Here is a 16230-nt window from a genome sequence, read left to right on the forward strand (position 1 = left end):
TTTAACTCATTTTGGTTAATTGTGTATGTTCATATTTATTATATAAAATATATTAGTTATGTTCATCCATTGCAACAAATTTTGCATATTTTGCATTAGATGCATTATTTATTGCATTATTTGTTGCAATAGATAACACATTTGTTGAAAATAATAAAATAAATATGATCATCTGTTGCAATAATTATAGGAATCTGTTACAACAAATGTCAAATATGTATTATTTATTGCAATAGACGACTCATCCATTGAAAATAATTAAGCATATATATTCATATGTTACAGTGAATGCTTCATCTGTTGTAACATATGAACATTAGTTATAACATATGAGCATATATGTTTGATCATTTTCAACTGATTCTATATATATTTGATATGAAATGTTTCATTAACACATAATTAGTGATAAATAAAGTTATTTAATTATAATTACATTTTAATTAATAAGTTCAATTGCATTTTCAATGTATTGTAAAGTAATTACATGATCAAGTAACTGTATTCGTCTTAAATAAAGTGATCAATTGATTATTTTGATATGAAATGCTTCATTAGCTCATAATTAATGATAAATAAAGTTATTTAATTATAATTACATTTTAATTAATAAGTTCAATTACATTTTCAATGTATTGTAGAATAATTACATGATCAAGTAACTGTATTCGTCTTAAATAAAATGATCAATTGATTATTTTGATATGAAATGCTTCATTAGCCCATAATTAGTGATAAATAAAGTTATTTACTTATAATTATCTTTCAATTAATAAGTTCAATTACATTTTCGATGTATTATAGAGTACGTACATGATCAACTAACTGTATTCGTCTTAAATAAACTGATCAATTGATTATTTTAATATGAAATGTTTCTTTAACCCATAATTAATGATAAATGAAGTTCAATTATAAGTTCAATTACAATAGATAATTCATCTGTTGCAATAGATAACCCATTTGTTGAAAATAATCAAATAAATATGATCATTTGTTACAACAAATGTCTAATATGTATTATCCGTTGCAATGGATGATTCATCAGTTGCAATAGATGAGTTGCAATAGATTATAACCTTCTGCAACATCTGTTTCAATAGTATAATTTAACATTTTACAAATCTAAGAATAAAATAGAATTCATGATAAAACAACTGAATATCTATATAATATAAAATATTGTCATCGACAATTACAAAATATGATTAATTAAATATGACAAGTGTTCATGAATTACAATTCATATAAAAGTCTTCAGCTTACAAAATAGAATTCATGGTAAAATAACTGGACATCTATTAAATATAAAATATTGTCATTAGCCATTACAAAACATCATGTTCTTCACCTTACAAAATATGACTCCAGCAACCCATACCTTCTACAACTTTTGCTGCTCTTCTATGGGTCCTGAAGATGACTCAACATTGCAAGGAAGAGAAATAGTTGCAATTTGTTGTCTCTTTTTCATATTTGATAATATCTTGAAAATTGATTTTCTTCTCCTCTTAATCTTCAATGGTGTGAATGGCTCCAAATTTTTTCTTGATGAAATAATACCTCTCTTAGATATCAATTTCTTAACAGCACTAGTAAGAGCATCAGAGACTTCTTAACATCTTCACCAGTAGATATTAACTGAGCCTCTTTGTTCTTGCATTCTTCAAATTTACATGCAGAACATGAGCTAGAAGAAGGAGCAAAAGATGTGGTATGTCCACTGAAAGGGTTGAATCCACTATATATACCACCAACATCATCAACATGCTCACCACCACTTTTAGCACCAGCATCACCAATATCAACACCAACATTAACATCAACATCAACACCAACATCTATTGCAACATCAGTAGCATCACCAGAAACAATATGTGCTTCCCTTTTGATCGTTGTTGCTCCAACCAATTCTTTTTTATCAGATCCACTGTAGGGTCTGATTTTGTGTCAATAATTTCTAGAGTTAAAAAGAATGGCATTTGCATCTTTTGCTTTGTGGGGACAAGCCATTAATGTACAATCTATAAATAAAAGTAGTTTATATTAAAACTAATCTATAAATTATAATAGATGAAATATTTATTATAATATCTACCTATATATTTTATTTCTAACAGATGGCCCATCTGTTGCAACAACAGATGGCCTATATGTTGTAACAAATAGACTATCTATTGGAAGAAAGCAAAACAGTAGCAAATGACCATGACATTGTTGATGTCTTCAGCCCATAAAATAACATGCACAAACCAAACTAAGCACAGTTGCTCTTTGTGCTTCTTCAAAACCTTTTTGCTCTGAAGATCTTCTATCAAATCTTTGGCTTTATAACTAGGTCCAATAATAGCTAACAACTCATTTTCATTATTTAGTTTTTCTTTGCCTTTGTTGGTTTTGGTGTTGACTGGCTTTTTACCTTTCTTGCCAACCTTGACTGATTTAGATATCTTTTTTTCTCTTGGTTTTCTTAAGCGTTCAACTTTAGGAAGAGGGTCAGAAGGAGGATGACATCTCAGTCCAGTCACTATGGTAAATTCTTTCATGCCAAAACAAACAGGCATGCCACAGTAATTTATCTAAATCTCATTCATTTTCTTGTTCTTATCCTCCAAAGCATCATCATCATCTCCCTTATGCTTGATCCTGCGCTTGAGAAGATCATACACCATGCTCATTTGAAATCGTGCATTGTTAGCCTCCGGCAGATCAAGAAAGTATCCAAAACAGCTAGACTTAAAGAAATCATCCAACATTTCATTCATCAATATCGTTCTAAAAGCATCAACTTTGGCGCACATGGCTGATTTTACAACAAAATCACCTGTCAAATTTGTAGGATCATCTATAGGCATCTCTACCTGAAACTTGTCAATATTAAAAGTTTTGACAACATCTTTATCTCCTTCCTCACTTTCAATATCATCTCCTTCATCACTTTCATTTTCATCTCCTTCTTCTTCATCTCTTTCCTCACTTTCTTTTTCAACTTCCTCCTCATTTTCTTTATCATTTCAGATTCTTCATCATCTCCATCTTCATCATTTATTTCCTTTTCTTCTTCATTTTTTATTTTTATCTTCCCCCTCTACAATTTTCATATTTCATTTTGTTTCATACAACAAGTTATTTTAATGGTGTTTGTACTTTAGCTACTTTACTTGATTTATCAGAGATCGATTCACTTGTTTTTCTTTTGGAAGTCATTTTATCTACAAATAGAAAAAATGAAAAAACTTACAATCAATTTGTGCATCAATAAAAAAAAGATAGCAATAAATTTAATAAATTCAACATAATACAATAATCTACAGACAATCCACTTGTTGCAACAAATAACCCATATGTTGTAACAAATAGGTCATCTATTGCAACAGGGGAGGCCCTAATGTAGTTAATTTCAAAAGATAAATATAAGATCAACTTTTTATCAGAACTAAGACATTTCATATACTTATATTGTCTAGACATTACAAGGTTAAAAAAAAAAGTACATGTTGAATTTTTTACCTACTTCAGCCATAAAAGCAAACTAGCACATCTTCAGTTAAAACCTTGTTTAGATCAAGAAGACTAACTCCCAAAACTTGCCCTTTCTTTTTCTTTTTTTCTAATAGTGATGTTTGGATCAGCTTGCATGCATCTCAACAAAGTATCCATTACTAAGTTCAATTACTTTGCCTAGTTTATCTATATAGATGAAGCATGGCATCAAGCTTGCTAATTTATCCAACAAGGAGAAGACACAAAGTAATAGCCCTTAGTTACACAACTAGGTAAATAGTTATGGGAAGCAAAATTATGATTTTATATCATATTAGTACAGATTAAGCCAAGAATAACAATTGCAATGGAAGATCAGAAATGAATAGAACAAAATGAATCAATCTTTATCATCCCTAAAGCGAAATACAACAAAAACAAAAACAAAAACAAATGTAAGATTAAGAAAAAAGGAATGAACAAGAAAGCAGGGACAATTTTTCTTTCTTTCCTTTCTTGAGTGTTCTAACCTCCACCTTCCACCCATCAGGAACCCAATTGGGTAAACCCCTTTTCTTCCCCATCTCACCTAAATTATCAACTAACCCCACTAATCCAAATCAATCTCCAAGTAACCCAAAAAACAAAAAAAACAAATAAAAATCAAATCTTGCCAAAAATTGTCCTAAAGCATAGGGTGGGGTTAGTCGATTTGCTCTTCCTAGAACAATCAGTTGGTCCACTTCCTAATGCATAAACAAGCAAAAACTTCATTGTCTCAACATGAATCGCACAAAACCTAGGCAACTCTTAAGGGAAGAGTATATACAAATTGTAAAGCTATTAAAAAAAAAAAAAAAACTAGAAGGCCCTAATTTTTTTCAAAAAAATAAAGCTTTACTTGCAAATTGTTGTTCCTTTTGGATGGTTAGAATAGAAGAATCGAAAGTTCAAAGTACGGCCATCGGAAGTTGAAAGTTGCTGGAGAAATTGATTGTCCCGATCGAAACAATTTTTAATTTTTGGAAAGTATGAAAAGTTTTCTGCCGCGAGAGAGAGGAGAATGTTTGAGGGTCTCACGTTTGAGGGGAGAGGGGGTGAAAAGTTTTGAAAATGTCAATTGAATCCACAATTAACTTAATTTAATATTTAAGTATGTTTGACCTTTTGTTGGTCAATATAGTCACTAATAGTTAATTCAAAACTTAAATTCCTTTCCTTCAATTTTCTCGAGTAACAATGGTTTACCTTTCACTTGGCTAAACCTGGGCTTTTCACAATGCAGTATCCTCAAGCAACAGCTGCACCAGAGAGGGCGTGCGCCCGTAGCCTCGTGGTCTTCTCCCCCAAAATAATCACTTGCAAAAATCGGCAGCCAGCTTCCCATTTCTGTTCCACGAAGTTTGGCTCAGCTCTTCCGTCCGGCGCGTCTCTGTCAATTTCGCGTCGGGCGAACCACAGCACCGCCGTACGGGCAAGTTCGTCTTCATTCTCCAGCTCTGCCTCACCGTGGGATGAAAAACCCTACCAAGTTTTACCGAATGGCAAGATAGTGTACTTGGACGAACAGGATGCAGTCACCTTCCTTGACCCCCCCATGGAGCTTATTCCTTTGGACCCATCTTCTTATAATCCCGCCTTTTATCTCTGGTGAACCACTATTACTGACTTTCCCCGATAGACGATTAGTAAATTTGATTCATTTTAGCCTTTAAGGAATTATTCAGTCTCGACATTTCTCATGTTATTTGTTGTTGTGATTAGGAAGAAAATAGAGGATATTCCGGAGGAAAGGCGGCACAGGCTGTTGGCCTTGCTTAACCCAAGGTCTGTATGTTACTTGGTTTCCTTTTTTCTCTTGCTTTTATGACTTGTGCTTCATGAAGCAGAGAATATTTCCCTCTGTCCCTTTTGTATGATTCGACTGAGTATGAAATTTAATAGGATAGAATGACTTGTATACTATATTGATAAGAATAGATGATAGTATTACGTTACTGGCCTAGGTGAGACCAGTGTCATAAGCAAAACATTTTGGTTAAATTTGAACGATTTGAACAAAAATGAATCTGAATTCTTGAAAGATGTGAGAGTTTATTCTATGAAACATTTGATTAGAGGAAAGTAAACATTAGTTGTATAAATTGGAGGGAATATGTGTCTTTTCTTTACTGCATTCGTAGTAATTAGACATCTTGAGATATTATGCGCCATACATCCCCTGCTATTTAAGCCCCTCTGGACATCCCTTTGCTTTGTGATCTATGGCTATTATACATTTATGATAAAGACTTGCTTTTATGGATTTTATTAGCTTGTAGAATCATAGAATACCTACTGTGATTATGTTGACAATTGCTTAAAGTGGGGAGGATCTTTAACTATATGCAAAAGCATGATTATCTCCTCCTCCCCCGACTGAGAAGCTTGCTGTGCTCATTACATATCTTTACACCTCAAACTATCACTTCAAGAGATTTATCTTTTATGTCTCTTTTAAATATAACCCATCCTAGGGACAGTCAGCTTATGTAATGTAACATAGCAGACAATTGATGGTATTACAATATCTCCTCATATCCTCAGTTTAACTTCAAGCAGGTTGATTTCACAAGCTTGGGAGATAGCTGGCACACGGTACAATAATTCAAAACTGGTAGAGAAAAGTGCATCCAGTTTGCTAGCAACTGGAAATAGTGATACAGTTGCTGAATTTTGGAAGTGCCGAACAAGCGGAGGTTACTTATCTTGATTTTTGTCATTTCATGACCCATATAGTTCTATGTTCTGATTTATGTTTCTAATAATTCTGGACCATGATAAAATGTTGTCCAAGTTTAGCCAAGATTGGTTGTCTGATCTTTCTCCTATTTGCCCTTAGCATATGAAGTTTCAAGCAATTAGATGATACCAGATTTTGAAATCACATGTACTCAGAGGGAGTTTGACTGATAATTCACATATTTGATTTGGGTTGAGGTAATCATAGAGGGAGTCTGATGGTTGTGCAGCTTGTGCTATATGAGCTTTAGATCCTTAGAAATCTGTCCTACTTCTCTAAAGGGACCTGTATTCTACTAGCTGTTAGTAACATACCAGTGTATGTCATTTTCAATTCAATGTTTGGTGAATGATTTTAAGATACTTCGAAATGTGAACAGGGCCACTGCAGATTGCTTGGTTAAATTTCTTCAAAAAGGTTGCCCCCTTAACTGGTGTCTTTTGAACTGATTTTTGAAGGAATTCAACTCTGGTAATTTGGTGCTAATACTTGAGTTCATGAACTAATTTTTATGCCAGGTTGTATTTTACGCTGGTGATGGGAAGACATATGGGCGACTCATTAGTAAGTTAATTAGGAGCTATCTTCAGCTACGTGCAAACAACTTCTTCTTTTCTTTTTTAATAATTCTTCTCCAGAGAAGATAGTTGTTTATTTCAAGCTTTTTGCATCTTGTTACTCTGTATATTCTTGAGATTTCTTTTGCATTTTGTTACTCAGTTGTAATCATGAGAACTCTTTCGCAGTTTGTTACTTGTCTGTTCATAAGTTGAGTGTCATGCTTGCTTGGAAATGTTGCTTTATTATTACAAAGACTGCAATCTCAGATAAACGATACTCCCTCTGTTTTAATTTACGTATTTTACTTTGCATTTTTGTCCATTTAAAAAAGGATGTCACTAACTATAGTTAGTAACTCTTTCTTCCAACATCCCATGTGACATGTCTAAAACCACAAGATTCAATCGGTATTTTGATACATTGCCCACATATTTAGAATGTGTGTTCAGCATGAAGAAAAATGTTTTCTAGAAAAATAAGTAGGTTTCTTACTTATTTGCTTGTGTTCAGTGCGTAAGCAAAAAAAAATTATTCTTAAAAGCATTTGTATATACACTAGACAAATATTATTGGAAGTGGAGTGGGGTAGGGTGTGAGGTGGTTGGGATGTGGGCTACGGGGTGAAGATGAGGTGGGTTGGACGGTGGGACGGCCACAATCAATATAGAATGCCGCTTGTGGAACTTGTTTTCTCTATTTTCCACTCGGGAAGTCATTTTCCTCATTTTAAGGAACTTATTTTCTTAGAGAAAATATTTTCCAAAAATTTTAACCAACCAAACATGGAAAAAATCGAAAACATTTGACTGAACACACCCTTTGTTTAGGACGAGAAGATTCAAAAATCTTACTTGCCTTCTTAAACTCCGTGCCTTAGTCAAATTGTCAAACAAAGACAAAATGAAAATGGAGGGAATATATGTCTGATAATGGTCAGGAACAATATATTAGAATCAGGCAACATGCAATAAGCTTATTAGGTTCCACACTAACCACTGATTAAATCATGATATGATTACTGCACAATTAATTTGCCTAGTATATTTTCCTAACCAATCATCCACATTATGCAGGTGAATCAGTTTTCTCTGGGCTCTCAAATTCATTTTCTCCTTTGTACTTTACGGTTAATGAACTCAAAGAAGTGATGTCTACAGAAGAGCCTTGTGATTTAGCATATGAATTCAAAGATGGAATCTTGGATCTCCCTGATTTTCCTCATGGTTTCCCCATGCCAGGTGAGAATTATTGCATCAGGCTTCTTGTTGAAGAGGATTAGACAGCTTCTCATGCAAACCACATATTACCCAATAGCCCTTGTTTTCTTCAACTTCAGTGGCCTATCTACCCTAGCCATTCCTAAACAATTGTTTCCCTACTGATTTAGATGTCCTGAAATACCAGGCTTGGTAGTGAGTCCTGTACGTAGTTGTTTGGATTTCATTTTCCTTTGTATTGTCAAGTTAACTAGTTCAAAACCTTATCTAGTCAGTTCCTGGCAGAAAATTTTTTATGGACCCTATGATCCCACTATGTTCTCTATGAGACGAATATTATCAATAATAATCGTATGCATGAAGTTTCTGTGTATGTCAACCTAGGACACCTTTAAATGCTTCTCTTGCTTTCACTGTCCTATCTGACTATCAGCTACCAAATCTACTAGTGCTTCTGTTTCTCTAAAAATCCCATAGAAAATTAAAAGGGGTGGGGTTGAGATGCTGGTAGGTTTCTTTCTCGATTAGATTGTTATTATAGAAGTTGCTACTAAAGAGATACAATTTCATGAAACCTCTTCCTTTGCATTGATATGGCATTGCCTAGCTTTCTTTGTTGTTTTGTTTAGTGCAGTCTAATTACTTACCTAATTGAGGTGTTTTAACAACTCAGCGGAGCATCCATGGCCATTTAACGATGAGATAGTCATATATATACGTCATGCCGGGCCAGGAGTGATGGTAGGGCAAGCATGGCAAGAAGGAAAAGCATTACAACAAGTCCCTAAAAAGCTGTGTAGTGAAATCTTGATGGTGAAAGAGTATTTATCTTCTCAGCCACAATCAGCTAGTTAGTTGTTCTGTTGTGTCAACTCTTTTGTTAACTTTGACCATCTTTTGGTATGTAAGTTTCACTAGTGTACATATTGTCATTTGTAGTCTCATTTCTTTCTATTGCCACTTCTACATGGATGCTTGTGCACTGTTCACGGTTTGGTTTGGTTAAAAATCAAAACTAGTTTTATTTCTACTTTTCAAACAAATGGATGAAACATTGAAGTTGGAATGAAAAAAAACATATAACAAGAATTTTAGTTGTAATCTACTGTATGTTGAAAATGTGGTGGATTTGATTGATTTCTAGAAAGAAAGGATATTTCCCCATATTTGGAGCTTGGAATGACATAGAAAGTATGTGATGTAACTAGAAGATTTTTTTCCTTTTTCAAACATAGAGTTAAATGAAAGGAAATAGTATGAGTACAAGAAACATTTGTTGTTATACAATCAAAGGAATAATTGATGGGGAGTGAAACAAAAGTTATATGTCTGTTAAGTCCTCACATCAATGGGATGAGAAAATTATGAATTTGGACAATTTTTTCTTCATAAGTTACTTTTTTAAGGTATGAAATCTACTTTACATGAAATCAGAGCAAGATTCATTTCACTCGATATTAGATTTACCTAAATATACTGATGAAATAGGGTGTTGAAGAATAAAAAAATCCGCACACCTAACCTTTTTCATGAGGCGCCAATCTTGTGTGAGGCGGCCAATCAACCTCACTCAACAACCTTTCCATTCTTTTCGTCCTCTTTTATATTCTCTTCTCTTTGCCCAATATAAGAAAAATAGATACTCCCTTGTTCATTTTTAATTGTCATGATTTTCTTTTTTAGAGTCAAACTATAAAAACTTTGATCAATATTTTACGATGTATTTTTTCATCATATTGATATGCAAAAAATTACAATTTATTGTACGTATCGTATAGTTTTTCAATATCTAATTTTTTTTAAAAAAAATATCGAATTAATGTAATCTATTTTAAATTAAAAAATTAGTCAAATTAACTTTTGAAAAGTGCAACATGACAAATAAAAGTGGGCGGAAGGAGAAGATATACTATTTGTTTTTATTTTTTAAAAATAATTATCTCAAATTATTTGTTATCTTAAAAGTTTTAGATAAAAAAAATTTAATCATTTTGTTTTTAATACTATTAATTGTTTTTAAATACTTCAAACACCTCAATAGAATAAATATTCAATAAAGAAAATCATAAGGATAAAATTGTTGAAATTAATATTTTTTTAAAAAACGTGTAAAAGAGAAATAAATGAAGTGTATTTTTTCTTTCACCATCTCTTTCAACCTATTTATTTATTTATTTGTTTTAATTACTAGACAACAATTGTAGGATTTTTGAAATTTTCATTTATCCAACGCCGGAGATGACGTGCACCTCTAGTGGGTAGATATTGTTCTGTTTTTTCCACGTTACATGACATTATTAGAATTTAAATTACTACATTTTATCATAATGTTGTTGCACAATGTACTTTTTTATTATTTAATTTGACAACTTGTAGATTCTAATTTATGTAAAATGTATTTAAAAAGACTAATAAGTCGATATCCAGATTGAGACAAAAAAAAAATTGATCATTGTACACCAACCGTTTATGATTTCTTTTTGAAATAGAGAGTATGATAGATTAACTCACTTTCTTTTCCGCTCTATTTATATAAAAACACTATTTGATTAGGTATAAGAAAAAGTTTTAAAAATATTTTTTAAAAATTGTGATCTAAAATAAATTTGACCTATTTAGCTGAAAATTACCGACAGGGTAATAGTAAACTTAATTATTATTATAAAAGCTATTAGACAATAATAGTATTGCAATGCCCCATTATTAAGGATAAAATAAGCATATAAAATTAAGTTATTTCTAAATATTAAAAAATTACACTCTCTTTCTGAACATATTAAAAAGGCAAGTGTTTACATTAAATTGGGATCGATTTTAATAATTTGTCTAAAGAGGAATGAAAGGTTAGAGTGCCAGTGTATAAGCAGATCTAGGTTCTTTGATTTTATTTTTGAACAATATTTACACATTTAAACTAAATAAAAAAGATTTACTATAAAACACAAGATATTTTTAAAAAAATTAAAAAAATCAAAGAAAACAAAAGTAGGATTACCTTTTATTATCTGATGAAGCACATGATAAGTCATAACTTCACCTTTTTTTTTTCTTTCATTTTCCATAATATATGCTCAAAATGAGTATTTTCTTTCATACTCCATCTTTTTTGGTCATCTCTATATACTTCTTATTGAGTCTCAGTTAACATTTTATCGTGAAAAAAAATCAACTAAAATTAAAGATAATTCAGTAAATTAACAAAGTCTTTTTCGTATTTTTAAACTTCATACCCGATCAATCGGTACTACGAAATTTTGGGCCGGAAAGATAACGGCGTTGTGTTTAGGCGCTGAATCGTTTTCAAAAGAAGTGTCGGTGGCAGAAAAATGAACGTCGAAAAAAATAAACAAATAAATAGTGGGAGCGCCACTCTGTCAGTCAGTCTGTCCTTATCCTGATTGGCCCTAATTAATCCAACTTGGTAAATTTACAACAAATAGCACTGCTACACTTGCTGCTAATTCTACTTAATTACCAAAAGTGGTGATTTGTCCCGCCGGATTTTTAGTTTTTCTTGCTTGTAATTTAATCATTTATATATAAAACTCAGCATCCTAATACACATTTTCACTGTGAAGTTGCTGTTCTATGTTACTCTGTGCACAGTGTACCTTCAACTTCTTCCATATTTGATTCCTTGTGAACAGAGCTTTTGTGGATCCGTGAGATATGGCAGTGGATCCGAGACAAATTGTTGCTGGTGTTCTTACTGTTACTATGTTTGTAATGCTCGGCAACATGATCACGAGGGATCACTTTTATCCAGTAATTCCTATCATAATCATGCTCTAACTATTTGATTTTGAGTTCATTTGATGTTATGTTCCTTTTTGTACCGTGGATTTGTACATCTCCATTAGTGGCTATTCCAACTGCGTAATTACACTTGTTGCTCTCCATTTTTGGCCGATTGATGTTTTGTTTTTGGCTTTGTTGAGTTATTTGTTCTACTGCTGCTTTAGATTTTGTTCTGGCTCTGATCCATTATGTTTTCATTATATTGTTCGAAATGAATCGAACTATGCAGTATTTAACTTGTTTTGAAAAGCTTCTAGTATTTTCAATCAACAAATATTCTCACCAGCTTTCAGCGGGCAGTTGCAGCAAACTTTCACTACTGTTACCTAGTAGATTTCATAGTTTCCTGAAAGATCCCGTGTTTTCTGGCTTAGCCTTGGCTAAAAATGATCTGTCTAATTAATTTCTGCATTTAGAGATTCTATAAGATTATGCCAAAAACAGATAAAACAGTGTCTAGTGTCAACATTTGATTATGTGATATTCTTTGTTTAATTGTTTGGACATTTCTGATTTCTTTTGATCCTTTTCCTCTCGATGAAGGTGGATTCTGATATATCTATCCATAGTACCAGTAAGCAGAGCCTGGGAAATGGCCCTTGGATGAAGGGTGGTGAATCCCTAAAGCCTTGTTGGACTAAACCAGTTCCCCGTGAGTGGTTTAATAATCTCGATTTCTTAAGGTTATCTTTTACTATCTTAATTTCTTTCAAGCAATTTGTACATCTGTTATTCTATGATTTTCTTAACAGAAGAAGCTGACCAATCAGAAGGATTTGTTACCTTCTCACTTACTAATGGTCCTGAATATCATGTCTCTCAGGTATCTTACTAGTGTTAGATCTTGAGTTTATCAAATAGCAGTATGTAGGTGGATAATTACCTGCAATTTACTTGACAAACTAATTGCAAACTCTAGGTTCTATCTTATAGTCAAGCATTTGTTTGCTGCAAATGGTATCTACAAGTTTGCTCTTGATGTTATTTGTGTTGTACATAATTTACTAATGTTTAGGATGATTCACGGAGACATTCAACAGCAGGACTCAGCACCATTCTATCTCCTACTCAAGTGTTGAAAACCGTAAAAGGAGCACAACACTGTCGCATTTCATGTTTTTGGGAAAACCTTATAAAACTACAGTAGATGAGGCATAACTAGCTATTAAAGTGGAAAAATTACATTGGACATCCATTTTATTGCTTTTTTGGTTACGTTTACACTTGAGAATTTGTTTCTTTTCACTCTGCGGGTATTGGTAATCGTCTAAGATTACTTGTCCACCTTACATTTTTAGTTGGTCTGTTTGCTTCTGATCTGAAATGATTGTGTATGGTGCTCTAGATTCCAGGCCATTCAAATATTTCAAGTGGTCATATGAATTGTATCTATTTCTTCTGTGTAGGGGTGCTAAGCGCATAGTTACTTTGATGGGTCTTTCTTTAATCCATATTTGATGTTCATTCTTCTTGGTTGAGATGTGGTTATTCACTGTGACTACAGTTTCTGTCTCCAATCACATTTCTTTATGCCAACATGCAGTGGGTAGGGGTTGGATGGGATAGAAACTGAACTTTAAACCACTACTTGATATTGCTGTATTCCTTATATCATGGTTATTTCTCATTAGCTTGGAGTAATATCTGGCACTTTCTTATATTACATCATCACTTTGCCTTTCTGTTTATGCTGCCAGCAAAGTGCGGATTCTTGTAAATGTTATAGGATGAGTTAGACTTATACAGAGTTGCGTCTATGTTTGTCTTCTCTTCTATTGTCTTATTATGTGTGGAACTGGCATGTTAGATTACTGATGCAGTTATAGTAGCGAGGTATCTGCGTGCAACTCTTGTAATCCCAGACATCAGAGGGAGCAAACCTGGGGATAAGAGGTCAGTGTTCTCTATGTGTGTTCCCTATGTATTGTTATCCTTGCAGAGTTTTAATGTTGTTTCAAATGAGAACTATTTAAAGAATTTTAATCTGTATTTGACATTCATAAAGGTTACTTGAGTTATTCTTTCTCTATACACCCTTGGAACAGCATATTTCTTGTGCCTGATATGCCCAGATGGAAACTAAGCTCTCACTCATTAGTCAAGAGACTGCATGCATTTCTTTGGGCAAGATCTCCTTTATTTATTTTCTTACATCTTCCTTATTTTCATTCACTCCATTCCCAGTTTGGAGAGCCTTGAGCCGAGGGTCTATCTGAAACAACCTCTCTACCTATGAGGTAGGGGTAAGGTCAGCATACACTCTACCCTCCCAAGACAGTGCATTAGGGATGTTGTTGTTCCCAGCTTGGAAGAGCTTGTCAATGTCCAATTAAAAGAGATCGTGCACATGGCACAAAGCTCTACCAATTTTTTTCTCGTCTCCTACTGCTCCTTTTCTCTTTCTTGGCTCATATGATTATTATTTGTACTTAATATTTTTTCTTATTTATGTGTCTGTGTTGCCTTTGTTTTAGAAAAGCGATTTAATTGTGTTTAAAGCCCTAGCAGACTCTAGACACTTTTCTACATTCTTTTGTCTCCAATAACTGTAATTTGGAGATTGAATCCTGAGGCAGACATTGGATATGATTTTCATGAGCCATTCCTAGTTGAAGTTTCTTTCTGTAGAACTATAACCTTTGGAAGCTGGAATTATATTGAGCTTGTTGAATATTTGAAGAGCTCTTTCAAAATCTAACGGCTTTTCAGTACTGCTGATCATCTGTGAATTTTTATCGTTAGTTCTCATATCATCTAGGTCCACACTTTTAGTCACCCAGAGTTTGAAGATTCATGAAGGTCATTTGTGACTTTCAGGAATTTTGAAGACATCTATGATGTTGAACACTTCGTGAGAAGCCTAGATGGTGTGGTCAAAGTAGCAACAACTCAGCCTGCTGAAGTCTCAGCAAGAAATCTTGCTGTTGTGAAGGTTCCAAATAGGGTTTCTGAAGATTATATTGCTGAAAACATTGAACCAGTTTTCACATCTAAGGGAAACATAAGGCTGGCAACATACTTTCCTTCAGTGAACATGAAAAAAACGAAAGAGAAGAGTAATGTCGACTCAATTGCATGTATGTCGATGTTTGGAACTCTAGAGCTTAAACCAGAAGTTAATGAAGTAGTTGAGTCCATGGTGGAGCGCTTAAGAACTTTGAGCGCAAAGTCAAAAGGACAGTTTATTGCAGTGGATCTGAGGGTTGATATATTGGAGAAAAAGAGTTGCCAAGGTGACAGTTCTCTTAAATCAAAGAGCTGCTATGGTCCAGAGGAGATTGGTATGTTCTTGAGAAAAATTGGTTTCAATAAGGATACAACTCTATATCTGACTCAATCAAGGTGGGATAGCAGCCTTGATGCATTGAAGGATCTCTTTCCTAAAACATATACAAAGGTCCGGTTTCTTTACTATTTGTATTTACTGTTTCACAATATTTTGCTCTACTGTCATAGATTTTAGATTATGATAAGTTAGTTTCGATTGTATGTTTTGGAAGTAAAAGAATCTATATGCTTCCATGTATCTCCATGTGTGCTTTTACTATTTGTGTTGCTTACTCCTCCGAAAACACAACTGCAGGAAAGCATAATGCCCATTGACAAGAAGGCAAAATTTCTCGACTCAGAGTCTTCTGAACTGGAGAAAGTAATCGACTTCTACATGTGTTCTGAGAGTGATGTTTTCGTACCAGCAATTTCAGGCCTCTTTTATGCCAATGTGGCTGGTAAGAGAATTGCTTCCGGAAAGACACAGATACTTGTTCCAGCTGATATTCCTGGCTCTTCTGCTGCTTTAACAGATTACATGTCCCATTATGTCTCAAAGAAGAACCATTTCGCCTATTCATGTTTCTGCTAGCTCCCTGTGAAGAAAGGCTGAAAAATGCAGGTGATTGAGATGGCAGATTTCTTCTACGTATTCCTTGCACTTATGTTTGTAAGAAACACAGGTTTGTTTGGTTCATAGAATTAAGCCTACCATTTATTAGAGGTCTTGATGGAAAAGATCAGGCCACAAATAGTCGAATGTTGAATTTAACATTTGTAGAGCAGATTTTTTTTTACATGTCAGTAAAGCTATTTCAAACAAAAACTCTTGGCGTGTTGAAATTTTTTTTGTTATGATTGTTGTCAACTCCATTCCAATCAATGGAGATTGGAGCGTTCCCTTATAAGTAGTGCAATTAAATAGCCTATGACCTTCTATTTATGCGCTGCCATCATGTACTATATAGACAAGCTTCAATGACTATCTCAAAATCTATCGTCTTCTCCAACACTACCATTTACAGTTCTTATTCTGAAAGAATATCATATCAATATTTAAGTTTGTCATGCCCGTGGATTCGTAATATTTATCACTTTTAGGACTAATACTAATTCTAA

General features: G+C 33.5%; 2 protein-coding genes across 3 annotated transcripts; both read left to right on the forward strand.

Moving 5' to 3' along the window:
• The first annotated feature begins 4699 nt into the window (after positions 1-4699).
• On the forward strand, positions 4700-8987 carry LOC125874935 (uncharacterized). The gene is made up of 7 exons (XM_049555988.1): positions 4700-5133; positions 5248-5310; positions 6085-6221; positions 6645-6682; positions 6784-6829; positions 7900-8064; positions 8717-8987. The coding sequence occupies exons 1-7, from the start codon at positions 4763-4765 to the stop codon at positions 8896-8898; spliced, it is 1002 nt and encodes a 333-aa protein (XP_049411945.1). The 5' UTR covers positions 4700-4762; the 3' UTR covers positions 8899-8987.
• Positions 8988-11505: 2518 nt separating this feature from the next.
• Positions 11506-15961, forward strand: LOC125874933 (protein MANNAN SYNTHESIS-RELATED 2-like). 2 transcript variants are annotated; one of them, XM_049555986.1, is made up of 6 exons: positions 11506-11808; positions 12385-12493; positions 12594-12664; positions 13649-13734; positions 14659-15238; positions 15425-15961. In XM_049555986.1, the coding sequence occupies exons 1-6, from the start codon at positions 11713-11715 to the stop codon at positions 15701-15703; spliced, it is 1221 nt and encodes a 406-aa protein (XP_049411943.1). In that variant the 5' UTR covers positions 11506-11712; the 3' UTR covers positions 15704-15961. The 2 variants fall into 2 exon arrangements, with proteins under 2 accessions (XP_049411943.1, XP_049411944.1); XM_049555987.1 differs by having other exon boundaries at positions 11562-11808; positions 12597-12664.
• Positions 15962-16230: the final 269 nt, after the last annotated feature.

Source organism: Solanum stenotomum, chromosome 8 (assembly GCF_019186545.1).
Source record: "Solanum stenotomum isolate F172 chromosome 8, ASM1918654v1, whole genome shotgun sequence".
NCBI lineage: Eukaryota > Viridiplantae > Streptophyta > Magnoliopsida > Solanales > Solanaceae > Solanum > Solanum stenotomum.